The sequence below is a fragment of the Aquila chrysaetos genome, chromosome 5, assembly GCF_900496995.4.
Source record: "Aquila chrysaetos chrysaetos chromosome 5, bAquChr1.4, whole genome shotgun sequence".
Taxonomy (NCBI): domain Eukaryota; kingdom Metazoa; phylum Chordata; class Aves; order Accipitriformes; family Accipitridae; genus Aquila; species Aquila chrysaetos.
Genome location: NC_044008.1, coordinates 68,245,734 through 68,271,447, shown reverse-complemented (window position 1 = coordinate 68,271,447; position 25,714 = coordinate 68,245,734). Strand labels below are relative to the sequence as shown.

The 25,714-nt window shown below is 56.6% G+C and overlaps 1 protein-coding gene across 5 annotated transcripts; it reads right to left on the bottom strand.

Annotated features, from left to right (window-relative positions):
* Window positions 1-471: 471 nt before the first annotated feature.
* On the bottom strand, window positions 472-23,944 carry UNC13D (unc-13 homolog D). Of its 5 annotated transcripts, none has more exons than XM_030016283.2 (32): window positions 23,769-23,944; window positions 16,060-16,092; window positions 15,690-15,797; window positions 15,238-15,297; window positions 14,899-14,965; window positions 14,638-14,815; window positions 14,227-14,271; window positions 13,721-13,789; window positions 13,452-13,521; window positions 13,005-13,109; window positions 12,577-12,669; window positions 12,212-12,315; window positions 11,836-11,953; window positions 11,104-11,228; window positions 10,741-10,831; window positions 10,388-10,444; window positions 9,950-10,047; window positions 9,679-9,730; window positions 8,627-8,757; window positions 8,165-8,285; window positions 7,430-7,573; window positions 7,138-7,236; window positions 6,558-6,764; window positions 6,315-6,383; window positions 5,895-5,974; window positions 5,555-5,660; window positions 5,409-5,480; window positions 5,202-5,285; window positions 4,783-4,903; window positions 4,074-4,197; window positions 3,595-3,800; window positions 472-3,483 (listed from the first exon to the last, which is right to left on the bottom strand). In XM_030016283.2, the coding sequence occupies exons 2-32, from the start codon at window positions 16,090-16,092 to the stop codon at window positions 3,377-3,379; spliced, it is 3,144 nt and encodes a 1,047-aa protein (XP_029872143.1). In that variant the 5' UTR covers window positions 23,769-23,944; the 3' UTR covers window positions 472-3,376. The 5 variants fall into 5 exon arrangements, with proteins under 5 accessions (XP_029872143.1, XP_029872142.1, XP_040979344.1 ...); XM_030016282.2 differs by lacking the exon at window positions 23,769-23,944 and adding an exon at window positions 21,949-22,032; XM_041123410.1 differs by lacking the exon at window positions 23,769-23,944 and adding an exon at window positions 20,831-20,903.
* Window positions 23,945-25,714: the final 1,770 nt, after the last annotated feature.

The following is a 25,714-nucleotide window of genomic DNA, read 5'->3' as shown; positions in this document are numbered from 1 at the left end:
AAGCAGTGTGTGTGTGCGCGCATGCATGCCCGGGGTGTATGTGCAGCTTGGGGAGGTGTGGAGAAGTCTGTGCGGTGGAGCCCTCAAAACAACAGATCTGTGGCCAATTTTGCCTTCTCCCTTTCACATGACCAAGAATAATTTCTTCCTGAGCTCCCTTCTGGATCGAGCCCCTTTTTTCAGGGTGGGTGTCCTTCACCTTTATGATCAAGGTGCAGTAATGGAAGAGGGGGAGAGTCGATGCGGTGCAGTTAGGTGGGACAGAAACTCCTTTGGAAATGGCAAAGCCACAGAGCAAAGAGCGCATTTATCACCCAGATAAAAGTTTATCTCCTGCAAGAGCCAGGCTGGGCCAAGGTAAGCTCTGCCTGCGCCTGTGTGCCTGTGCAACTGCAGGGGATATGAACATTTAAATCGTTACATACATAGTTTCATGCATGGGCACCCAAAAGAACATGCCTTACATACGGATCCAAGAATTACCTTTTATTTGTGGTCTAATTAATGCTTCAAAGATGCATCAATCATTTACTATTAGTCCAATCACAACAATAATCCAAATCACCAAATTTATATTACAGATTATTAGTAACACAATAAAATTGGTAGATGTAAGTGCCTGCCCCCTTCCCTCTTGCGTTGCAGCAATCTGCCTGTGTCAAGGTTCTTCACCAGGATGATGATGATGATGATGATGGGGATTTCTTCCTCCTCAGTCTTGCATTTGCTAGGAGCTGGTTTTCTGTGCTTCAAGCCTTATTTTTTAACACTTAGGCTATTCTCCTGGTCCCTGGGGTTAGTTACACTCTGCTTGTTTAAGGCTTATTAGTCCTTCTCTGTAAAGGATATGATTTCTTTTGGGGTGGGAAAAAGACCCACCCCAACTGCCCAGAGCTGAGCAAAAATTAAGCTAAAACACCTTGGATAATAAAGAGCAAACAACCTCAAAACAGGTTAGCCCGTGCCACCTGCTCACTGGGACACACTGTCTGTTGCAGCAAGGACACCTGGGTGATGGTCAGCCCAGAGCAAGTTAGAGCACAGCAATTTTTAAACATACGGCTAAAAATAAGCTAAAACCACGTTCAAACCTGCAGCCCCATATAGCTAAGCCTTGCAATAAAGTGTGAGGCAGGTTGCTAGCAGGTGCCAACACCAAATTAGCTGCAGAGTGCAGGCTTGGGGTTTCCTCTCTCCAGGAGCAGGAGCAGTGACTTGTCTGCCTGGGACAGCGAGCGTCTCCTCCGCAAGCAGGGACCCTTCTCTGGAATCTTGTTTGTCTGTAGAGCTACAAGGGGGGGACTGAAAAGAGTAATTTAAGCCAGCAAATGGCTTCCTTGTGAGCGAGCAGCGCCTTAATCCCTCCTGCTGTGGGTTCGACTGCGCCTGGCCATGTCACACAGATACCAAAGGAGCTTTCCCCCCTCCACCACCCCCGCATTGAGGGCTTGACCTGAATTGACCCAGCGGTTGCTCTGCCCACCAAGAAAGCATCTGGTGCTCAGGCAGCCCGGAGGGTGATGCTTTTAATTCCCTGAGATACAGTGGCTCCCAGGGACGTGCTGCAGCTCAAACCCAGCCACCCCCTTGCAGGGTGCGGGCAGAGGGAGCTCCAGATTTATAATTAGTAATAAGTGCAGCTAAAACAAGCTGCAAAAACCCAACAGTTTGCAACCACCTGCCCTGCCGGGCATTTTTGCTGTTAGACCTGGGTCACCCCACATGCGATGCACCCTGCGAAGCTGCCCACCACTGTGGGTTGTAGCCAGAGGGACCCAGGTCCCTGGCACAAGCTGGGGGCAACACTGGACCTCTGCCCGCTGTGTCTGGGCTCTCGGCAGCCCAAAGTGCCGTGTGGTTTGGCTGACGGGTCTGCAATGCTGTTTATTGCTGCCCAGGCTCCAGCAAGCTCCCAGGCTCCCTCAATTCCAGTGGGCACCCTGAGGTCGATAGGATCGGTGGTAAAATACAAAAAACCACACAAGAGCTATGCACATTTTTAAAAAGGAAAAAAAAAAACCCCAAACAAAAAACAACCACAAAACCTGACTGGTGCACAGGGGTGTGCCAGGCCCGGAGCTGGCAAAGCCAGGCTGGGCAGGGATGGCTCCTGCTCGAGGACACACATGTCTGCCTGGGGCCCTTTTTTTAATCACCAAATCACCACGAACTGCCTGTCCTAAAAGCCTTTTGCCGTGCCTGAGCCAGACCAGGGCCTTATGTTTGTCTTGTCAGGCTCTTTCACAGCCCAAAACCCGTCTCCATCGGCAGGTTGACGGGCACCGGCCGTGCTGTGTGCTCAGCCCCACCTGCCTCCAGCACCGCTGGGCTGCGGCAGCTTTCCCAGCTGTTTGATTTAGACCTCGGTGTAGGTGATATTTTGCAATGGCGTGTAACTCAAAAACGACGCTACCTGATTCCCTGCAGAGGAAAACAGCCTGGCTAATTCAGCCCAGCCAAGCTCTCGCCAAAGACTCCGCTGCCTTCAGGGACCAGCCAAGGCTGGGAGGGGAGGAAAAAGCAGAGGCCAGTGCCAGCCACTTGCCGAGCTGGTGCTGCCAGTCCCCGGGTGAGGGACCCAGCTGCCTCTCAGTGCCGGCACAGCTCCTTGCCAGTGGTGCAGGGCTCAGCACCATCCCAGCTCCCCATCCTGTTTCCAGTGGGAAACTTGGACAAAAATCACTCATGTGGCATCTCCTCCCCGCTGAAATCCTGCAGCTGGCTGCCCCTTCCCGGCTTAACCCCGTCAAGAGGGGCAGCCCCCACCATTCCCCAAATGCCTTGTCCCACCCCACCACACTGCTGCCACAGCTGCTCCTGGCACAGGGCTGTTGCCCCAAAGCACTCCCTGCACACACACAGCCCACGCATCAGCTTTGTTGCTTTTAATTTAAAATAAGAGGCTTATCCACAAGAAAAAGAGAAAAAAGAAAAAAAGGGGAAAAAAAAAAAAAAAAGGCAGGTTTGGCCATGGATTGTCCCCACCCCAAATAAATGACGATGTGTTTGCATTGCCCTGATGCAGTGTTGCAGACGGGATGGTTGGGGACGTGGCCCGGAGATGCGGCACCGGCAGTGACAAGCTAATGGGGGACGGACAGGGACAGCCACACACTTTCACATCCCCCGTGTAGTGTTGTCAGTCCAGACAGGCAAAGAAATCCCCTGAAATATCATGTGCCCACCCTCCCCAGCCTCATGGGAGCATTGCTACCTGAAGGTGGGGGTGAGATGGGCGCTGGGAGGTGGTGGGGGGCACAGGGACCCCCTCTATCCCTCCGGCCCCTGCAGACAGCTCTAGCTGCAGCACTGACAAAAATCCTGGGGTCCCACTGGCCAGACCCCCTCATTTCAGGACCTTCTTCCTCCGCCTCCCTCACTCCGTCTCCTTGGACTGCTTGGCTCGTTGTTTGCGGAGCTTAACGAAGGCCTGAGCCTCTTTGTCCCCCTTCCTGGACTCCAGTAGCCTAAGGATCTCGTCTCCTGCCAGAGAGGAGGGGAGTGATGGTGGGAGACACTCACCGCAGCCCCCTCCCCAGGCCGCGGGGCCGGCGGGGGCTCGGCAGGACTCAGCCCAGCCGTGGCACCACGTACCGGTGGGTTTGGGGTGGATGAGGGGCAGGCGGGTCTGGGGCACCCGTCCCGCATCAGCCTGGTCCTCATCAGCATCGAGGCCGGGTAGGTGGCAGAGGGGGAAGAAGGCTTCGCCCTCCAGGTCATTGGCCCCCAGCGTGTCGTAGTCGAACACGGTCAGCAGCAGGCAGGCCCCCTCCTGCCGGCATTTTTCGGGGGGGATCAAGCTGCAGGGGGACGGGATGCAGGCAACATCACATCCCAACCCCTCTGTCCCGAAATTCAACCTTCCCTCCAGGGACCAAACAGGCTTCCCCAGGGTGATGCTCCATGGGAAGCCAATCCCCCCCCAGTTCCCACCATGGGACCCCACAGCTGACCCCCCAGTGGGGTGCAGGGGGTGAAATCCCAGGGCAGGACCCAGATCCCAGAGCAACAGCCCCATAGCAGGGGCTCAGTTGAAGCGTGGGGGGTCCCGGTGGGTGTCAGCCCTTACGTACAAGTCAAAGGCTTCATCAAAGAGGGGGTGCAGCTCATTCCTCTTGCACTGGGTGGTCCGGGCCACCACCTCGGGGAACTCGTGCCGGGGCTCCAGGGTGAGCTGGACGAAGGGGTCGCTCGAGCCTGGTGGGGTGCAGACATCAGCCCCATCCCACCGCCCCCTCTGCCCCGGCCAGCCGGGGTGGCTGGACACACTGGGGTGGCTGGGGGGGGTGTCAGGGCACCCTCACCACCCCCCCCAGCCCAGCCCACCCCACGCTCCTGGGAGGGTGCAGGAACATCCCCAACCCTGCCCACACGTCGATCGGCCACGGGTGGCTGCAAGAGGAGTGACCTCTCCTGGAGACTTCCCCAAATGACAGCCAGCCCGAGACACTGTCCCTTGTCACCTTGGCATAATTTTTTTTTTGTCTGAGCCATTGCACGACAGAAAAAAGCCGCCCGCCCTGGCTGCTGGCTTGTGCCGCAAACTGAAGGCAGCGGGATGTGGGCACAGTGTCCTGCCTGCCGCATCCCACTGGACCACCCCGGACCAGTGCAATAATCCCCGCTTCTTCCCCAAATCCACCTCTTTGAAACGCAAAAGCAAATCAAGACAGAGTCCCATTACTCCAAGCACTGCCAGCATCTCTTCTACCCAGGAGCATATCAGGGACTGAGGACAGGGGATCCCAGGGCAGTGGGTCTCCCCAGCCTACCCACACCCACCGTTGGAGTCCAGCGGAATGAGGTTGACGGCGTTGAGCACTTCCACGCGGAGTTTCTGCTCCGAAGGGCGGTACAGCGCTTTGATCGTCACAGCCCCGTACTTCTCCGAGCTGGCGTCCAGCTGAGCGGTGGGGTACAAGAATAAGGGTGCTGCCTTTTGGCATGCTTGTGGAGGGGCTGCCCAGGGTCTGGTGGAAGCTGAGCAGGCATTTTGGGGTACCGGGGTGGTGATGGGCATCCTCTGGGATGCAACTGAACACCCTCCTGCCCAGCACTGGGGCAAAACCAGCCCCAACAGCCCCAGGACCGGGAGGGTGGTGGGGAAATCCCACATTTCCACAGGCAGGCTGTGCCAGGCAGCCTCGTGTGTGCAAGGGTGGGAGGTGGGAAGGGGCTGGGGGCACCATCCTGACTCCTACCTGCTGCTGGATCCTGTTGCTGAAGTATTTCTGGATGAGTTTGCGGCTGGTGGCGGAGCAGAGGGCCAGGTGGGTGTCCAGCGACTGCGGGGAGGATGAGAGGTGATGGTCAAGCACACGGATGTGTCCGCAGCCTGGGGCTGCCCTCCCTGGAGAGCACCCAAAGAAAAACCCTTGGGAACCCTCCCCATCCCCAGCACCCCGTACCAGGAAGGCTGCAGTATGGAGGGTCTCCAGCGGCAGCCCACAGCCCTCGGCATGGAAGCACAGCTCCAGGCTCTGGGGAGAAGGATGCTGTTAGGTGGCATCCAAACACCCATCCCTGCTGGGGAACCCCTGTCCCCCACCGGTACCTTCAGGGCACAATGCAGCTTCTTGTAGTGCTGGGCCGAGGGGACCTGCTGCGCCGTGGCTGCCGACAGCACGGCCAAGGTGTGATGCCAGAGGAGAGCGAGAAGGCTGCGGGGGGGAGGGAGGAAGGCTGTGAGCGGGTGTCCAGGGGAGTGGGCTGGGGGCTTTGGTCCTCGGCCGAGGGGCTTTGCAAAGCCCCAGAGGGAACAAGCTCATCCCACTGGGCTGAGCAGCCAGCCCCAAAGTGGGAAGTCCCCAAGCCCCATGGGGCTGGGGGGACACTCCTGCCCAGGGACGGTGACGCTGCTGGCATCCGCCATGCATCCCCAGCGCGCCGCTTACCTTTTGAAGTTCTCCTGAACCAGATGCTCGTTGAGATACTGCAGCTCTGACTCCAGGAACTTCATGAGTGGGATGATGGACTGCAGCGAGAGGAGAGGGGCATTGGGAAGGGCACAGGGGGGCTGTAACCAGCAGGGAGAGAGGCAGAGCTGCTGGCCAGAGCTAGCAGGGCAGGAGGGGGTCCAGAGGGGCTCCTTCCCACAGCGAGGATGTAGGCGGGCTGTGCCCAGTCTGGTCCTGCTGACACTGGCATCAGATGAAGCGTATGGAGGTCTGGGCCCCATCACTGGTGTGTCCCATGCCCCAGGCGTGGGGCAGGGAGAGGTGGGGAAGGGTGATGGGGGCCTCCACCAAGTGGGCAAGGGTTATTCACAACTGCCTGAAAAAAATGGGACGGAACAGACCCCGCCAGGTACTTACGTCCTCCGGCTCCCGGGTGTTGTTGGAAGACGAGAGCTCCTGGATGTGTCTGGCGATGCCTTTTTCCAGCTGCCGAGGGAGAAATGCATGGAGGCATTAGCATTTGCCCTCTGCACCAGCTTCTTCATGCCCAGGTCCACCTTGTCTCTGTCCCAGGAGCACTGCGGACTCCAGGCCCCCTTAGGTGAAACCTCCCCACTTTAGGCCAGGCGAGAGGCAAAAGGGTCAGTGGCAGGTGGTCACCTTGGTGGCCAGGGCTTGCACCACGTCCTGGACCTCGTGGTCCAGGCAGGAGACAGTGCTGTCGAGCTGGTTGTGCAGCGTGTTCTGGATCTGCTGCCGGTCGATGACAGCCCCCGTGCGCTGCTCCAGATGCGCCCAGTCCAGCTGCGACGGCAGCTTCAGGATCAGCAGCCGCAGCTGCTTGATGTTGTTCACCACGATGCAGAGCTGCAGGAGGTGTGTCTGCTTCAGGGTGTCCCACGCTCCCTGGTGCATCCCCTGCTGGCTCCCTCCCCATCCCCATCCCCATCCCCGTCCCCATCTCCATCCCCATCCCTGTCCCGACCCCCAGCCCCATCCTCATCCCCATCCCCAACCCAATCCCCATCCCCATCCTAACCCCATACCCATCCTGCTCCCCCTGCTTACACCATTTCCCTCTTGATTTTCCAGGATTATGGATATCAGGGGCCAGCTGATCCCCATGAAACCCAAACCAGGGATGTCAGCTGGGTGTTCAGCAGCTTGTCTCCCTCTCTAGCCCAAAACCATGGCCAAATCCTGCCTCTCCCTAGGCAGTGGACCCTGCCCCGATACCAACCCTGTTGGCCGCTTCACCCTCGTTTTGCTCACTCAGCGACAGAGCCTCAGCCCTCTCCTTGATGAGCCGGCAGTACATCAGGGCGATTTTGCACATGTCCTGCAGGATAGAGAAGAAGCCGATGGGCCTGAGCTGGGCAACATGGGGACCACCACAGGGCCAGGGGACCCCGCCACATCGGCGTGGGACACTAGCCCCATTGATGGAGACACGTCTCCAAGAGCAGGAGAGGAAACTCTGGCTGCTGATGCCCATGAGCATGGCATCTGCTGGCAGGGCCCAGTGTACAAACCTCCACGAGCTTCACCATGATCATGAAGGCTTCCTCAGGGTCCGGCCAGTTGAGCTGCTGCCAAGTCTTCACGATCTGGGCGTAGCAGGTGGACAGGTCAACAGTGGATGTGCTGTGCTTGTTGTGCTCCCCGAAGGGCGTCAGCTGAGAGGGCAGAGAAAGTAAACGCAACTTAGCTTGTATGGAAAGAAGCCATCCCATGCAGGAGAGCTGCTCCGTTACTTTGGGGCTCTCTGGCCCATCGTCAGCTCCATATATCCCAATGTCATCACCCAGTCACTGTGGAAAGTGGAGGAGATGAGGATGGATGGAGCAGCCTGAGCTCCCTGCATCAGGCTGTCCTCCATCATACTCCAACCCAGCATTGCTGGATCACACTGAAGAGCAGGGCGAGGAGCCCGCAGCCCCATGGCTGCCTTCCCTCCCCTCTTCCTAAAGGTCAGAAGCGAAGGGGATGCTCACAGCATGGCCAAAATGCAGGTTCATCAACTTGCTCGAGCTGCCAGAGAGCAGTGAGGGAAGGGGCACGGGGATGCGGTGTGGGGCCAGGGTGGGATCAACCGGTCCAGGAGACCACATCCTTTGCCACACATTTGGGACAGGAACCAGCCCACTCCTGGGCTCCAAGTGGCACCTACATGGTGGTCTCAATGCTGTGAGCCAGGCACAGCAGAAAGGCATGGAGGGAGCTGGAGTGTCCTCAAAGGACAGAGGGAAATGTTCTCCCCAAGTTACCTGGTCCATCTGGATGGCTCTCTGTGCCCTCTCCAGCGCGATGGTGTAGGCCTTCTGCAGCCACTGGGGCACAGCTTCCTTGAACCACTGGTGGAAATTGCTCAGAGCCAGAGGTCCATCCCTGTGGATGAAGGCACCAGCTTCTCCAGCTGTACAGCAATGGCCCGGGGCCATCATCCCTCCTTGCTCTCACATTCAAGAAACTGCCCCAAGGTGGAGGCAGCACATAGCACCATGCTACGGAGAAACGTCCCCTTGTCTGGAAGTTGAGATCTCCATCAACCCCACTCAGAAACAAGCCTGAAAGCCTTTTGGTGATGCTCACATTGACACCAGACACCAACAGCCTGGTTTGCCTCATGTGTAATTAGTGATGTAGGTGAATGGGAAGGATTTAGAGTTCCTCTCAATTAACTGCTCGTTCCCTTGCTTCGGCATCTCTCCTCTCTCTGAGTTGGATACCTCTTTGGGAGGAAGTCCTTCATGTGATAGAGCTCCTGCAGGTTCATGTAGAGCTGGAAAAGGCTCTCGGCCGTGGGCTTGGACATGCTGCTGTCAACCTCGCGCAACTGCTCTTGGACATGCTCTGCGACCTGGCAGCGAGCAAGGGAAGGGGGGACAACTGTTAGTGAGGGTCCGGCCGCGAAGGCTTGGTCTGCTAGGGGCTCTCTGGAGCTGCGTGGTGAGGGTGAGCTCAGGGGACTCCTCTTGCTTTTGGGTGGCATTTCAGAAGATTCATCGGCTTGTATCAGAAATCGTGTGGCCAGCAGGACTAGGGCAGTGATCGTCCCCCTGTACTCAGCACTGGTGAGGCTGCACCTTGAGTACTGTGTTCAGTTTTGGGCTCCTCGCTACAAGACAGACATTGAGGTGCTGGAGCGTGTCCAGAGAAGAGGAACAAAGCTGGTGAAGGGTCTAGAGCACAAGTCTTATGAGAAGCGGCTGAGGGAACTGGGGCTGTTTAGTCTGGAGAAAAGGAGGCTGAGGGGAGACCTTATCGCTCTCTACAACTACCTGAAAGGAGGTTATAGCAAGGTGGGGGTCAGTCTCTTCTCCTGAGTAACAGGCGATAGGACAAAAGGAAATGGCCTCAAGTTGTGCCAGGGGAGGTTTAGATTGGATATTAGGAAAAATTTCTTCACCAAAATGGTTAGCAAGCATTGGCACAGGCTGCCCAGGGAAGTGATTGAGTGACCATCCCTGGAGGTATTTAAAAGATGTGTCGATGAGGCACTTAGGGACATGGTTTTGTGGTGGACTTGGCAGTGCGAGGTTAACAGTTGGATTTGATGATCTTAAAGGTCTTTTCCAACGTAAATAATTCTATGGTTCTATGATTCTAAGTAAGCAGATGATAGTCACTTGATGGGCATGCAGGGAAAGATGGAGAGTTTCCCTGGCTTGCTCCCTTTCCAGGCTTGCAACAAGCAGTTGCCACCTGAAGCGTGGTGAAAAACCTCAGCCTGGCTTTAGACCTTAGTCCCATGAGTGCAGAGCAGCACAGATTTGCTCACCAGGCTCTCCAGCTCCAGGTAGGCAATGGAGAAGAGATTCAGCTTCAGGGTGCTGCAAGAGAGAACCGGGCAGTCAGGAGTCTGCCAGCAGCAAACCCTCCCAGGCCATGTCCTTGCCATAAGGGTGAGGACAGTACAGCTCTAAGAGACAGAGATGGGACCACAGATGCTATCTGCAGAGTCCAAGAGCCAAGGAATGAGGCATCAAAGTGCCCTGTTGCTCTTGACCCCAGGGAAGGTGGATGAGGGGGGATGAAGCTCCAAAACCTACTTGATGAAGAATTTATTCCAGATTTTCTGGCACTGCTGGAGATCTCCTACCACCTCCAGGAGGAGTCTGGACAAGGCTTTGCCATTCTCCTCCATGCTCTGCAAAGGAAGGAACAGCTTGTTTTGCATGCTCAGTGATTTTGAGATGACCTGGGCTCCATTCTGATCTGATTTATTCCTATTGATTGCATGGCTGGGCTGGGGACCACCTCCTGTTCTCCTGAACGTTGCACCAAGGCCTTAAGCTTCAACGCACCTTGGCAGCTGCAGGTAACATGGCTCATGGCATTTTTAAGCTAGAAACCCAAATGCCTTGACTGTATCAGAAAACTGGAGAAGCCTCATCTCAGCCTTATCTTCCCACCCTCTCCGGGCATCCCACCCCCAAGCCCAGCAAATTGCTTCTTATAATGTCAGTGAGGCAGAGGTGGGAACTGACCTTCACCATGGGCTTGAGGTGCTGCCTCTTCATGTGAAACCACTCCGTCGTGCCTGACTGCAAGAGAGGAGTCCTGGTGTGATGGCAGGGAAGCAGGAGGAGCAGGGCCAGCTCTGTCACCTGCTTTGCTCTCTCTGTCCCCTGGATGTGGCCAGGACCCAGCTCCACGTGGTGGGAACCACAGGCTGGGACCACCAGGTTGAAGAGGGACAGGTATTTCCCCCACCCCCAGCCATGGTGGTCCACGTGGCTTTGCTGGGGTGCGGGCACTGGGCAGGGGATGGATATGAAGGGAGAGCCGCAGGGTCCCACCTCCCTGGGGCTGGGGAGGGTGAGACCCCTGGTCCCACTACCTTCAGCGCCGAGGAAACCATCTTGGGGAGGTCGGGGCTGAGCGTGCACAGCTCACGGAAAGCTTTCATTTTGCACATCTGGACCAGGACCCTGCAGAACGAGAACCTTGAGTGAAACCCAGCACCAGCCCGTCAGAAACAACCACCTCTCCCCGCAGAGACCCTACCCAAACAGACCTTCCCCTCCCAACAACATCCCTTACGGGGAGCCCAGGACGAGGGACGGGACAGAACAAGTGTCACAGCAGCCTAGAAAGGGGCAGAAAAGGCTCACGCGAGTTTTTGCTCAAGCTTACAGGCTTGTCCATCATGGTGCCCAAGCCATACGACCCCAGGCACAGCTGGCACCAGTGCTCAACTCACCGGAGCAGGGACTGGAGCCTCTCTGTGGACCTCGGGACAGAGAGGGGGAAAATGATGCGGTACCTCCGGATGAGGGAGACCCCATAAGTCAGCAAGGACTGGAAGGACTCAGCCAGCTCTGCTTTCTGGGGAGAAGGAAGGAAACACACGCTGCCCTCAGCGGCAGACAGAGATGCCGGCAGGACCACGGCACTGTGGCGGAGGGAGCTGGTGGCTCCCGTTCCTTTCTAGCCTGCTCTGAGGGTAGGAAAAGCCTCTGATGCCTTGGGTAACTTCTCGCCCGAGGGGCTGAACTGAGCTTTGCACTTAAATCTAATTGCTATGCATGAAAAATTTGGAGTCTCAGCAGGGTGCTGGGATGCCCTGGGAAAACAGGTCAGGAAAAGTAGGAATTGGGTCATATTTAAGTTTTGCAGGGGTTGTGATTGACTTGATGGCAGTAATGGAGGGGGATGTTCGTGCAAAGGGTAAGGGCTTCTGCGCGGAGAGGGGAACAAACCCCCCCTAGGGCAAAAGGGCTCCCTGACCCACGGGTTGCCCTGGTCTCCATGGCTGGTTCTCCCCAGAAATGCCCTCCAGCTACCCCGGCACCCCCATACCCCACAAGTTCCTACCCTTCCTGGAACACAGGGAGGGAAACGGCCCGGGAGCCAGGAGGAGAGGCTCGGGGTTGGATGCACGGGACACGTTTCCCCAATCTCTGCCCTCCTCGTGGTGCCGGAGCCCCCTCACCTGCTCTGGCCTCAGGCGCTCCTGCACCCACTGGTACTCGATGCTGGTGATCTGGTGGAGCAGGCAGTTGCTGTTGAACTCGAGGCTCTGGTAGAGCTTGCTGTACGCCAGCCACTGCCTGGGGAGGAGAGAGAGGCTGGGCTGAGCCCCCGGGGGCTGGGGGGGCACCCAGGGGCCAGCGTGGGGCTCCCCCAGCCACGGCTACAGCTGGGATTGCAGGGGCAGGACCCAGGTCTCGTGGGGCTGGGGGCAATACCAGCCACGCTGAGCTCATGGGAGAGACCGGCTGCGGTCAGATGGCCCCCAGGGAAGGTGTAGGGGCCTTTGACCCCCCCCTCGATGCTGTATCGTGGCTCCCCAGGAGTGGGGTACTCACGCCATGACCTGGTGGAAGTCAGAGAGATCCTTCTGCGTGGCGTGCAGGTACAGCACGGTGCTGGCATGCCTGCTCAGCTCCCCGTCCCAGGCGATGCTGCCAGCCTGCGAGGATGCAAAAGGAGGCTGAGGTGTCCTGGAGCAAGCTGGGCTGAGCGAGGAGGGGGACAGGCACCGAGGGAGGGGGGGGGATGTGTTTGCAGGACCACGGGAGGAACGGGTGCCCCATAAGGATGCCGGGCACAGGCAGGCATCATCATGACCCTCCTCCCCATCACACTGCAGCAACGTGTCAGGCACGGTGGGCTCCAAAGGAAGCCCTTACCCCAGCCCAGCTGCTGGAGGACTGCTTCTCCTCCTCGGTACCTGGTGCTGAAGGATCTCATAGGACACCAGCTGCTGCAGGAGGTGACGATGGACAGTGTAGCTCGGCTGTGTCCGGCTGCTCGTGGTGGCCCTCTGAAAAAAGACAAGGCATAGAAGGAATAACCATAACTTGCCTGAACACACAGGGATGCAGTCAGAGTGGGAACACAGGAACCCAAAAAGCATGGGGCCAGAGAGCTCCATCTGAAGCTGAGCCAAGGGGTGCAGGTGCACCAGGGTCAAGGCTCCCATGCTGGCATGGAGCTCAGGGGAGGGTCGAGCTGGTTTCCAGCACATGCAAACCCTGGTGCTGGCACCTCTGGTCTTGGGGCAGGGATCTGTGACCCCAAGTTAGGCCCCAAGGGACAGGCAGCTGTCCCATCCTGCCAAGGCAATGGAAAGGGATCCCCTTCCCCATCCCCTCCTACCTTCTTGTGAGTCAGCAGGAACTGGAGGTGACACTGTCCCCGGTTGGGGTACGTCTCCGTCCGTGGCTCCAGCTGGTACCACTGGTCATCCCAGCAGTGCAGGTCCTGCACCCACAGAGACAAGGGTGAAGCTCCAGGCAGCCTTCCCGGGGGAAGGATCCCACACAGGGACCAGGTCCCACTGTGTTAATGGGACAGGAAGGTGCTGTGTTGGGTAACTCTAGTATTGGATTAAAAATAAAAGATGTATAATCACTGAGTGAGTGTGTTGTGAGTGACTGGGGCACCTGCCACCGAACTGAGGGACCTGGCATCAATTTGCAGCTCTGAGCTGGGATCCTGGGTGAGCTCAGTACTGCCATGGGACTGGGATCCTGCCCGGACCCTGTGAGGTTTAACTGGTGCCTGGGGAGTCACTTGGAGGAGAGGATGCACCGCGGCGCTCACCTTCAGGCGAAGGACCACGTTCCCCAGGAAATCATCCTGCCCTTTGTCTTTGCGAGCATCTTTAAAGATCCTGAAAGGCACGAACGAAGGAGGGGGGTGTAAAGGTTTCCTGCAACCATGATCCAGCTGTGGTTGAGGCAAAGAAGGGTGATGCAGACCTGCTGCCCTTCCTCCCTCCTTCCAAAGGTACTTTCTAAAATCCCGCAGACGAATAAGCATTTTCCAAACCCTCTTTCCTCGGCAGCAATTAAGGCCATGCCAGCACCAACCGTTTGAGGCCATGGAGGTCCGTCAGCTCCCCCAGCTTGTGCCGCACCGACTCCACCGTGTCTGAGTCCCTGCAAGGGCAGGCAGCGAAACCCACCGCCGGGGGGAAGGAAGAAATTCAGGCAATTGCAAAACAGTTCAGGGAGTTGCAGTGACAGCAGAAAAGGGAAGGTGCTGAGGTGGGGGAATGTGTCAGGACTGAGGCCACCCCCAAAACCAGCTGTCCAGCCAAAATCTGCAAGCACATGCCTTCTTTCCATAAATAAAATCAGGGCTCAGGATCAGCCCTGCCTGGGCAAAGCCAGCCTGGGGTCTCTGCGCACGCTGGTTGTATCCTGCACTGTGCACTGCTCCACCAGAAAGTGATGGGGAGAAAGGGGTCCCCAGCTGGTTTCTGGGGCTTTTTAAAGCGTGCAGGTTGAAGGACCACCCCCGGGAGCCTCCTGGGAGGCAAGACCCTGCTCAGGGCCAGGGGTCAGGGTCGCTGGCTGGGGATGCTGCCGCTCACCACATGTCCAGGTGGAAGCTGGCTGTCTCCGTGTCTTCAAACTCCCTGCAAGGCACAAGCGGGATGCCGTTACTCGAGCAGCATCCGAGGGACCAGCAGCAAGCAGGCAGGACAGCTGGGGATTACAAGCAGGAGGCTCCTCCCTGGGGGAGACCCCAAACCACCCTGCACAGCCTGGGGAAGTGGTAGGAGAGCCCCGACGGAAGGATTTTTGCCACGCTTTTGTTTTTCACTTCCCTGGACCTGCTGCAGGGGTCAGACCAGAAGCCTGGCAAGCCCCGGCAGGCATTGCCCCGGCAGAGCCCCAGCTCCTGGTTGGGGCGAGTGGTGAAACCCCCCCCATCCACCCCCAAGAGCCCTGGGCAACCGCTCCAGTCCCCCAGTGAGCAAAGCCAAGGGGTGGCAGATTACAGGATAAATGTCTCGTCCCACACCGGGCTGAGGGTCTGCTTTATGACTTGTGTGCGATGGATCTGGTCTTCAGGGATGAGGTCTTTGACCACAGCCTTCATCCGCTTTTTGTGGTCAGGGTGGGCCGGTTCCTGGCTTTTGGCCTCAATGCCCAGCAGGCAGTACGGGTCACTGAACCCTGCGAGGGCAGAAGCATGCAAGTCCCTGTCGAGAGCAGTGGTTGTCCCTTTTCCGATGGGATACCCACCCATCTCCACTTACCGCTGACATCTTTACCCAAAATCCCCTTGGCTTCCTTCACGGTTGCTTTCAGGCAGAAAATTGGGCTCTGGAAGAATGAAAAAATTAATGATTAATGGGAGGGGGGGGGGGTCATCAACCCTGCGAGGAAGGATGGGGCTCGAGCAGGATCACACCACCAGCTGCCGCTCAGGCCAGCAAACAGCTCCTGGGTGACTCCCCCAGCACAGCCCAGCGCACCCCGTACCCCAAAGCCCGAACATGGGGGCCGAGAGGCACTGCAGCCCCCCAGCACCACCCCGATGTGGGGACCCTCCCCTGGGCCGCAGCATACTGGGAGGACACCATCTCACTGCGTACCTCCAGTTCCTTGACCTGCTGCATGATGACGCTGTGCTCCTCCGCATCCATGCCAAAAGCCTGTGTAGATATCAGGGCCGGTAATGGATGTTGCCCTGTTAATGGTGGCTGGAGAGCAGCCAGGGACTTCCCTCCGCTCCCTGGGAGCCAACTGCAGCTTGAGGGGAGAGGATAGGAGCAAAGACCCCAGCAGAAGGGCTGGGGATGAGCTGAAAGCTCTTGAGGGAGAGCCTTCTTCCCACCATCCTGAGCCTAAGATAAATATTTATCCCTAAGGCTAATATTTCCCAGCCGCAAGCTGTCCCAGCCCTCCAGCTGGATGCTGCTGCTCCATCTTTTAAGGTGCTTGTCAAAAACTCCCTCTGAGTGTCCCCCACCATTCCCTTTAGCTGGGAGGATGGATGTCTCAGGGGACAGGTTTTGAGGACCTCATCAGGGAGGTGGGGACCCACCTTTTGCACATAGGCATAGAGTTCCTGGGCATCCGCGACGTGGTGCTGCTCGGGCTTGCCCAGGCGGTGCAGGATGGTGTAGAGGACCTCCTCGTAGAGCAGGGCCAGCTGCAGGGGGAACGCCGACACCTCGCACGGGGCCAGGCCAGTGGGGACTTGCTCCATGCATCCCCCAGGATTAGTGGGATGATTCCCCAACCCAGCTCCCCAAGCTCCCTGCCATGCCCCTACTAGCATCCAACCCTGCCTGGCCACCACTGGCTGTCCCTGGGGAGCATCTTCAGGAGCTGAGCCATGTCCCCAAGCCCCAGCAGCGCTGCCAGCCCCTCCAGTGCCACCAAGGGAGACCGTGGTGGGGCCATGATCATACCTCTCTCTTGGAGAACCGGTGGGACAGATCCATCTAGAGAAAGAGAAGCAGAGAGGTTTCCCATCAGGTCTCTTGGTGGTTTTAGGAGGAAACCACAGCCAGGCAGGGCAGGGCAGGGCAGCTGGGATGGTGGCATCAGCCACAGTCCATCAGGGTGGGATACCCCAAAGGATGCCGTGACACCCTGCAGACACCCTGTGGCCAAGGGACCATTTCCTCCATCACCCACCGGTGGGGCAGCACTGGGGCTTCATCCCCAAGCCCTGTTAATTGAGGAGGGGGCAGCGAGGATGGCAACAGCAATTTGGGGTGATCCATAAGAGGCTTTAAAAGCCAGACACCCACCTCTCACCCCACAGAGTTTCTCCCTGGCTCAGCCAGGCCCAGCAGGACCAGGCTGGAGAGCAAAGCAGCCAAGGGAGAGGGCAGGTAGCCAAAGCGCAGCGAGGAGCTGCAGGCTGGGCAAGGCAGCTATGGGCAAGGAGATGTCAAAAAGCTATTGGGATTTGTGACTTGAGTCCCCTTGCCAGAAAGAAAAACAAGCGCCACTGCAACTGTGCCTTGCTCGTTGTTGAGCTGAAGGTCCATTCCCCACTTGAAGGATGACCAGCAATAACATTTACTTTCCAAAAGGCAATTAAATTAAAATGGTGCCACGTGATGAGGCACAACCCAGCTCCAGTGCTGTTCAGCCCCGGGGCTGGCCAGGGAGTCCTGCTGCCCACGCAGCCCCTGTTGTCCCTTGCCTCAAATGTCAGCTCCCACTCATCCCAGAGCTGCATGGGGCCAGCTGGGAGATCAAATCACCTCTGCCAAAAATACCCTTTTCCCTGGCAAACCCCAGCTCTCAGCCCGTCCTCACCCCCTCTTCCCTCCCTGACACCGAGGCTGAGCCCATCCTGCATGTGCTTCTCTAACCACAGTCTGGATTCAGCCACCACCACGGCTGAACAACTTGTTCCTGCTGCGGAGCCTGCCTGGGTGATGGTGACTTTGACACCGCCACAAGCCGGGCGATGCAGCCGGAGGGAGGAGGACCGGTGCCCCTGTGCCATCCGTTATGGCTCCCGGTGCTGGAGCCTCTCGGAGTGCAAGGGGTTGACGCCAAAAAATATAATGGAATTTTTTGAAACGAGTTTGGCCCTTTCTGTGCCAAGGGGTGTATGCCGAGCACAGCCCCAGCGCCCTGCACAGCCAGGGCTGGTGGGCACAGGTGGACAGATGAGCTCTACTTGTAGGTCAGCCCAGGCCCCAAAATGACCTTAGGATCCCCCTAACAGCATAAAAACCCCAACCCCAAGCTGGAACATTAACATTTGCTTATGGCAAATCTAGGGCTGGCATAATCCCCTGGCCATCTGGACTAAATTCAACTCTTCCACCCTCGTGCTCACCCATATGCGCACGGGACCAGTTAAGCTATAGCCGAGCTGAGCCACCAGGATGTGTTTACTGCTGCTAATCCCCACGCCAAGAGCCCAGCTCAAATCCGGGAGCGGTGCTTAAATCCAGGTCCGGATACAGCCACCAGCATCCCTGCCACCCCGTCAGCTGGGGCAGCGTAGCCAGAGCGGGAGGGCAGCTTGGCTGCAGAGACAGCGATACGTAGGAGGGAGGACAAGTCGCCGGATGGGGACACACCACCAGGACAGATCATCCCAGGAGTCCAGCACGGGGAATCATGCCCACACGCTCCCAGGAGCGCCGGGCAGAGGCGTGCAGAGCTGCGAGTCCCATCTCCACAGGGGCAGACAGAGGGACGCCGTCTGTCCGGCCGCTGCAGAGGAAGTCAGTTGGGCTGGGTGGTTGGGTCGGCCGAGAGCAGGGCTTTGGGGGATCTGCTGGCAGCGTGGAGCCCAGAGGGGCTGGGAGGCACTGGGAAGCTGTAGCCAAGCTAAGGGGGGGACCCTCAGCGCCGGCACAGAGCTGCGGCCGACCCCATACACAGCCCTCGGGTGCACGTTTGCACGGGTATGGTACCCCCACATCCCCACCCCCATGCCTCGCAAAGCTTCCTGGCCAGGACACGGACTCCATCCCTTTTCTCTCGTTCCCCTTTTACAGCCTCAGCGCCCAGCTCTGCACCGCGGGGTCCCCTGGGCACAGCCGCCCTGACCCCCTCCCTGGGGCCATTGCACCCCAAACCCTCTCCCCAGCTCCCAAATACACTCCCCAGCCCCCCCCCCCCCAGGGTCAAGGCCACGTACCTCGGGGATCTCCTCCCCAGGGAGGGTCCCCGTGGGGGTCTCGCCAGCAGCATCCATGTTGGGGGGGAGGCTCAGCTCAGGGCAGGGGAGCGGCTGCAGCTCCGTCTGCTGCTGCCGCCTCTCCCCCTCACTCGCATGCTCAAAGGAAACCACAGACCTTATCTCGCCATGGCCATTTTAGCAAGCGGAAACGCGCGCAGGCCTCCTTCGAGAGCAGCACGGGGACGCAGGCGCCCCAGCCCTGCTTCCCACCACCCCGTCCTGCACGGGCAGCCCCTCGGCGATGGCGACTTCGTGGCACAAATGGGACGGGGGCAAAAGAAAAGTGGCGCGTCCAGTCCCTGCTGTTATTTATGAACAAGGAATTGGGGGGGAGCGAGTGGACTGAAATAGCCCTGAGAAGGCAAAGCCCAGCAGGGAAAGGGGGCGGTGGGGAGGATGGAGGGGCCAACATGGAGGATCTGGGCTCTGATGTGTATCTGGGAGCCATCATGCTCTGGGAGCGCAGACAGGGACCCCGCAGAAAGCAGAAATCATCTTCAGCCGCAGGGGATGGAAGGGATTTAAAACTCGGTGCAAAAGCTGCAGGGTGGGAAATCCCTGCGGCACTCGGATGCGTTGGGCTGAGAACTGATGCAGTTAGCGCACGTGCCAAGGATGGCAATGGGAAAGGGCACGTGGCCTTTTTCCCAAACAGGCTGTCCAGACAGAGCTGGTTACTGAGAAAAAAAAGCAGCAGGAAATGGAGTTAAAAACTTATGCTTTACTGTCAGCTTTCATTCTTGTAAACACTTTATCTGATTGCAACTTGCAAGGCAGTTGCCTATCACAGACCAGCAGCAGTGCCCTCCCCTCGAAGATCCCTATCAAAACGTCTGTGCTGGTGGCAAATGGGAGGGGGGAAGACACGGGTGAGCATCAGGAAGAGCTGCAGGAGATGGCCAAGGGAAGAGCTGGTTTGCTCCTGGATGTCTAACGTACTTACATGCACAGCTAAGAGCAGCCTCAGGTTCAGAGGGGCCGTTGAGCTGCGTAAGCATTTGCTGCTGAGCAGACAGACCCACAGCCCGGGGAAAGACATCAGCCCGTGCTCAAGACTTGCATGTCACTGCTGGGGCTGCTGAGGAGCCACAGGCTCTGTGAAGCAGGGCTGCGACCACGGCTGATGCTTCACACCCCATCGAGAGAGGTTTTTGTTTTTTCCAGCCTTCCTATTTCTGGCCCCTAGACACTCCTGGAAGCCGTAAAAGAAGATGCTTCAGATGCAATGCAGGGAGCAGAAGTTCCACATCAGGTTCAGTGCTGCTGTGTAGCCTGTCAGGGATTTCTGCTTAATCCGAACAGGAAACCACGACCATGGAAAACTGCACTGGGAAGTTTGTCCCCTTAACTACGGAAGCATTGCAAAGAGGTGACTCTGATAGCATGGAGGTACCCGCAGCACGCTGGCTCAAACCAGGGCCGCAAAGAGCTGCAGGAGGATGCTGGCAGCAGCATCCCTGTGAGAGGACAGGGGGGAGGCAGGCAGCCAGTCCCTTTCATCCTTGCAATCATCTAGTCCTTTAATTAAGGCAGGTTGCACTGTTTTAGCTGCTTCAGGAGAGACAAAATTTCCCTTTGCCCTGAAACCCTGTAAGAACAGCTTATATTGGCAAAAGGCGTTCCCTGAAGTTGGGGTACCGGGAGATGGAAAAAGGGCTGCTGGCACTGGCAGCGGGTCAATGTGGGGATCAGGTTTTCTTTATCCAGGTCGGCCAGCGCGGGACTGGGGCCATGAGGGGCTGCACAGCACACGCACAGCGAGTTGCCAGGGGCATGGGGATACTGAGCTGATCTACGGAATAAAAATCCAGCGATACAGCAAGACACCAAAAAGCTGAAATCCATCCCTGCTCTCGCAGCGATCATTCAGCCTCATGCCCTAAGGTCTGAAAAAAGCTGCTCGTTACTCTTCTGCCTTTCCCATGTCAGGAGGGCTCTTTTGTAACTGTCCCCAGGCACCGGCACAGTAGCCCTGAGGAACTGGGCTTCAGCATCACTTCCTCTGTGCTCCCCAGTTTGGCGGCGGAGCCGCCTCGTGGCCCCCGTGCCCGGTGAGGGTTCCCGTCCCCTTTGCTGGCAGAGATGCTCGGAGGTGTTTGCCCAGCTCCGGTAGCCTCAGCCTTGACTTTGACCAGCCTAGCATTTGCTTCACCTTGGGCCAACAAACAGTTTAAAAGCATCTCCTTCCTTGCTGGTGGAGGGGGACAGCAGAGGAGCTGATTTCTATTCTGCATCCCTCTCTCTTGACACACACAAATGCTGTGTATTGATCCGGGCCATCAGCGCTGTGCTCCACTGCAAAATGTTGTAAGTGGGAAGTAGAGATGTAAAGTGCACAATGGTATTTGAAAATTATTGCTGTCATCTTTGCTTTTAGCTTTGATTGCAAAAGCAAAATCTGGCTTAGCAAAGAGCAACCACAGAGATAAAGGCAGGACGCGGACACAGCACCCCTGAGCTGCTCACAGCTTTTGCTGTTTCTTGCCAACAAAAATAACAGGGGTCAAGGAAAAGTGTCTTACCTCAACCAGCACAGAGAGAACAACTGCTAAGAGTTTAGTTAATCCTCAATTCTACCTCCCTTCTCCTTGTAACGCTGAAGAAATAAAATCCAGTGCAATCATAAAGACTGCTACACATCAGGCAATCATTCTCCAGCCAGGACCCAGTGGCTGTGCTGGGGTTTTGCAGGCTTTAAAGAGGAAAAGTTCAGCTTCAGCGTGGAAGTGTCTGTCAAAAGGCACTTTCCCTGAAAGTTCCCCAGCTGGTCACTGCATTGCTCGGGGCTGATTTGCAACTCCGGCTGGAAGTGCTCAGGCACAGCCCGGCAGGGTGGGCAACACACATCCCCCATCAGAGGCCAGCATGGGCTTTATAAACAGTCTCTGTGCAGGGCTCGCATGGTTTTGAGCCTCTGTGTACGCAAAGGAGGAGTTACTGGGTGATCCTGTTTCAATAACAGCAAATATCCTTTTTTCCCCTGGGTTTTACTGGCAGTCACCTGCTCCACAAAATACTGGTGACAAAAATCACTGAGCTCACATATCTCATCGTATTTTCACCTCAAATTACTCCTCGTCCAGGAAACAATAAGAAAAGACCTATAAGCAGCTCCAGAATTAGCAGAGATTTCTGGTTAGTAGATACAAACCCCATAAACTCCATGCCCCAAACCTGCAGACAGTTAGCCAGGACCTTGCAAAACATCCCAGCCATCCCAGGTCAGGAAAACTGTAAAAGGACTTTGATTTCCAAAGGGAGTGGGTCAGCATTCCCTAAAATAGCCCTCCCTCCCCACAACATCAAGCTGCCCCCCAAAATAGCTACCCAGGGGCACATACCATATATATGCACAATATAGGGTGAACCCCTCCATTCCTTTTAAGAACAACTCATCCCAAAGGAAAACCCTTTTCCTTACACGCTACAGGGCTATACCCCTGTGGGGTTACAGGCTGCCCCTAGGACAAATAAATTCCACAGTTCACTCATGCACAGGGTTATAGGTGCTGCTGAGAGACCATATCTCCAAAGACTAAGCATTATCACCCTCTTTAAAGGTGTATCTTATCTTCCCTTGAAAGGAAAACCTGGTATGAAAAGACCCTCTGCAAGCATTAACAGCAGTTTATCTCCCTACCTCTTGGCTTGATAATCCTGGAGCCGCAGCCTGCCCTCACCCTTATCTCAGTCTCTCAGCTGGAAACAGGCAAATAGTCAAAAAAATTGATTTCAACATGTCCCTCCCTCACTTCTCCTTTTAAACACGGGGTTCAATGACTCTGCAAAACCAGGCGGTGCCTGCCAGAGTTTGGCAAGGCGTGCAGTGAAAGCACAGTGCGGAGGAGAGGAAGGTGGTTTCAAAATGAGATCAGGGACAATCCTGCTCCCTCTCCTCGGGGCTGCCCAGACAGGGCATCCCCCCAGGGACCTCCCGGTGCTGCGTGCTCTGGGACCAGTGATTTCCTACCCAAGAGGGATGTCGGTCAGTTCCCTTCCTTGTCTACTACAGGGCCTTCCAGTTATTTCTGCCCTTACCCCACAGCTTTCCTTCCACAGGCTCTCCCGAGCGCTTTGAATGCACATAGCAAAAAGCAAGACGCACAGCACCCCCCCACCCCATTTCGGATATCTTAGAAGGACATCAAGGCAAACCCCATCCTTCTGGGGAGAGCAAAGGAGACTTCCAGCCACCCACGCAGGGCAGGGCGGTTGTGAAAGCTGTGGTTCCCCTGGGAGCCGTGGGCAGGAGCACGGGTTGGGCGCGAGACTTGCCGGCTCCATGGCGGGGTCGTGTGAGGATGACTCCGGCCACGCTGCCCGTGAGGCAGTCAGCACCCCGGTCACCCTTGGGGGGGGGCTTCACCGGCCAGCCCCAGCCCCTCTGGAGGAAACACCGTTGCAATGCAAAGCTCTGCCGGCCGCTGCTCCAGCTTCCCAGGGAGCTGGCTGGGTCCCAAAGGCGAAAGCACGATGTGTCCTGGCCACCCTGACCCCGCTTCCGTGCCATCCTCCTGGGACCCAGAGCACAGGGCTGACCCGCCCGGGCACCATCCCAGCTCAAACGCTGCGTCCGGCTCCCTGCACGGCAGCACAAGGCAGGGGGAGAGCACAGCCCCCCCTGGGCAGCAGCCTGCCTCGTCCTTTAGGAGGTCACAAACTTCATGTATTGACCTGGATGCCATTCGTTTGGCTTGGGGCACCCCGTGACAGTTTTAAAACGTTTTCTCCATCACTGCCACGTGCTACGTGTATGCAGCAAATATTTCATCCACCTCCCTCTCCCAGCAAGATGAATTCAGTGTCGGCCACTGGATTTCTCATCCCCTCACTGCGGGGCCAGGGCAGCGGCAGCTCTCACTGCCAGGACAGGAAAGGGGGGGACATAAAACGTCAAGGTCATTTCATCTGCTGGTTTGGGGCACTGAGTTCAGAGCAGCAGGACCTACAGCACGCACGTGAGCTGAGCAGGGACCAGGGTAGATGCTTGTAAAGGCAGAAAAATTTGGGGCTGACACCTGGGTACCAGGCATACCCCACGGTGCATATTAAGCACCTTAGTGCCTATCCTGGAGCACACGTGCCAAATTATTGACCAGCTTCAGCATGAAAACAGTCCCTCCCTGGCTTTTCCACCACCACCTCTTCCCCCATGTGTGCCAAAGCCCCCTGAGGAGCCCACCAAACTCTGCAGAGCTGCACGCTTGGACCATGGGACGAGGCAGCAGGGCAGGGCTGAACTCCACCGCCGGATCCCAGACACACACGTCAAAACACCGATATCACCGCAGCCGATCTGTGCTGCAGGGAGAGTGACCGTGTCCCAGCCAGAGCCCAGCCCTTACGGAGCAAAGTACACGGAGGAGGAGGAGGAGAGACTGAACCAGAGCAAGGGAAAGGAAAGGTTTAGAAAGATGGGATCTGCTGAACTGAGCTCGCAAATGGAGCACAAGCTGATACCTGTTGCTCCAGTATCTGGAGACTGTAGGAAATGTGTAGGAAACAGCAGATGGGTGGCTGGGACGACACAGCAGAGATGGATCCCAGTCTCTTTGCACCCTGAGACGTGAGATCCAGCAGCCCCCGCTGGCGGGTATGAGTCCACTCCTGCTCGCCGTTTTGTGGGTCTCTTCACATCCCGTTGTGGCCTCTCTCGGTGGCACAGCGACGGCCCTTGAGCAAGGAGGGTGCTGAAATACCAGTTTCCAGTTCAGTCTCATGATGGTAGCTCCTTGAGCTGACTCACGCAAGAGAGCAGACGGGTGAGTAATACCTGGTACGGCTGCAAAGAGAACCCCCGCCTAAAAATAAGATCTCTGCCCTGCATGTCCCGGCATTTCGTACCAACCCACAAAAACCCCCCCACATTTGTCACTTGGGCTGACTTGTACAGCTCTAAACCTGAAACCACCTCTTGATCAGAGCCTGTCTTAGCAAAAACCCATCTTCTAATACCAACCTGGCAATTGTTTACAGCTGGAGGTGCCTGTGATGCGACCGCATCGGCCAAGGTGAGCCGCTCACTGGCGAGGGCTGGCCCTGCTCCGCGAACAACTGGGTCCAAACTTCGTCCCACGCCTCCTGCCACCTCCAGCAGTTCTTGCGAAGGGAGCTGGTGCTGCAAGCCCTAGCTCAGAAATCACGGTGTCCATCACGCGGCAGAGATGCCATTTGCCCATCTGCTGCTCAGAGAGTAGCAGGGAGTCCTCGTGGTCCCCGAAGGAAGAGACAGACAGACAGACACACACATGGGGCAGGCAGGCACTGGCCAAGCTGACTTAACCACAGTCCCCATGAGCGCTAAGCACATCCCCCCAGCGATAAAGGAATTAATGCAAAATAATGATTTAATTTTTTTTTGGTAATAGGTCACATGAAGCGGGAGTGCTCAGAGTAAAATCTGGGCAGAATGGTGTGGAGGAGGAAGAGGGCTTGGTCTCTTCCTTCAGCTGGAGGCAATCCTGGGCAAGCACACACATGCCCCATCCTTCCAGTGTAAAGACCTTCCCCAGCCCCCAGGGATATCCAGAAAGATTTCAGGGCCAATAGCAGGAAATCTGTAAGTAGTACCTGCAGTTCCTGCACTAACAGTTTTTTGCATAAGATCTCAAAGCACTTTAGAAATACCTAGTTACACCACGCTCCCGTGAAGGAGGGAAATAGCCGCGTATGCAGAGTGGGGAAGCAGGCACAAGGTGCAGTGGGTGACTTCTCAAATGAAAAGCCTCAGTCATATCAAGGAGACAGAGCCATACACAGTAGTTAGAAAATCTGTCTATAACAAAAGATTAACTGTATCCAACACCAACTGTTCCCTGTACCCCCTCTTTTTCTTCAATAGTATAATACCATCCAAATATTGGAATTTAATGGTACCGATCTAGCTTTCAAATGACAGCCTTTCTGCTGCATAGCTGATTAATCATTCATTCAAGCACGGACCAGATCTAGAGATGTATTAATGCACAACATTTCCTCCTGCCCTACTCCCACCCTGCTTCCAGAGCTGAAGCAGACTTTCAGTTGCACTTCCCTGCTTTAATATTTAAAATCTTCTACGTGGGCAGCAGGACCAGCTGACCCTTCCACCCCTCTCTAAGCCCTTTCCAAAGCAGAGCACAGGTCCCGGTTCCCCTCAGGGAGATGGCAGTGACTGCTGAGTATCTAAGCCAAATCTGGGTTTTCAGGTTTTAACAAGCAAGGCAGGGATTCTGGCCAAAATCTGCACCCTCCTGAATTGTGCTGCTCTACTCAACCTAATACCTGTGTGAGCCTTGCTGACTCTGTGACTTGCCCAGCCTTTTTGGTCCCACAGCTTCAGCATTCCCAAAATGCGCTTCACTTCTCATCAGCGTGCTCCAAACACACCAAGACGACCACAATCAGTCTCTATTTTGGCTTGCTCC

Excerpts from the sequence above, each read along its gene's own strand:
- UNC13D (XM_030016281.2), bottom strand. The coding sequence starts at position 18,323 with ATGGATGCTGCTGGCGAGACCCCCACGGGGACCCTCCCTGGGGAGGAG. Across the intron at positions 13,522-13,720 it reads GACCTCCATGGCCTCAAACG|GATCTTTAAAGATGCTCGCA; the intron begins GTTGGTGCTGGC and ends CGTGCCTTTCAG. Across the intron at positions 11,954-12,211 it reads GACTTCCACCAGGTCATGGC|GCAGTGGCTGGCGTACAGCA; the intron begins GTGAGTACCCCA and ends TCTCCTCCCCAG.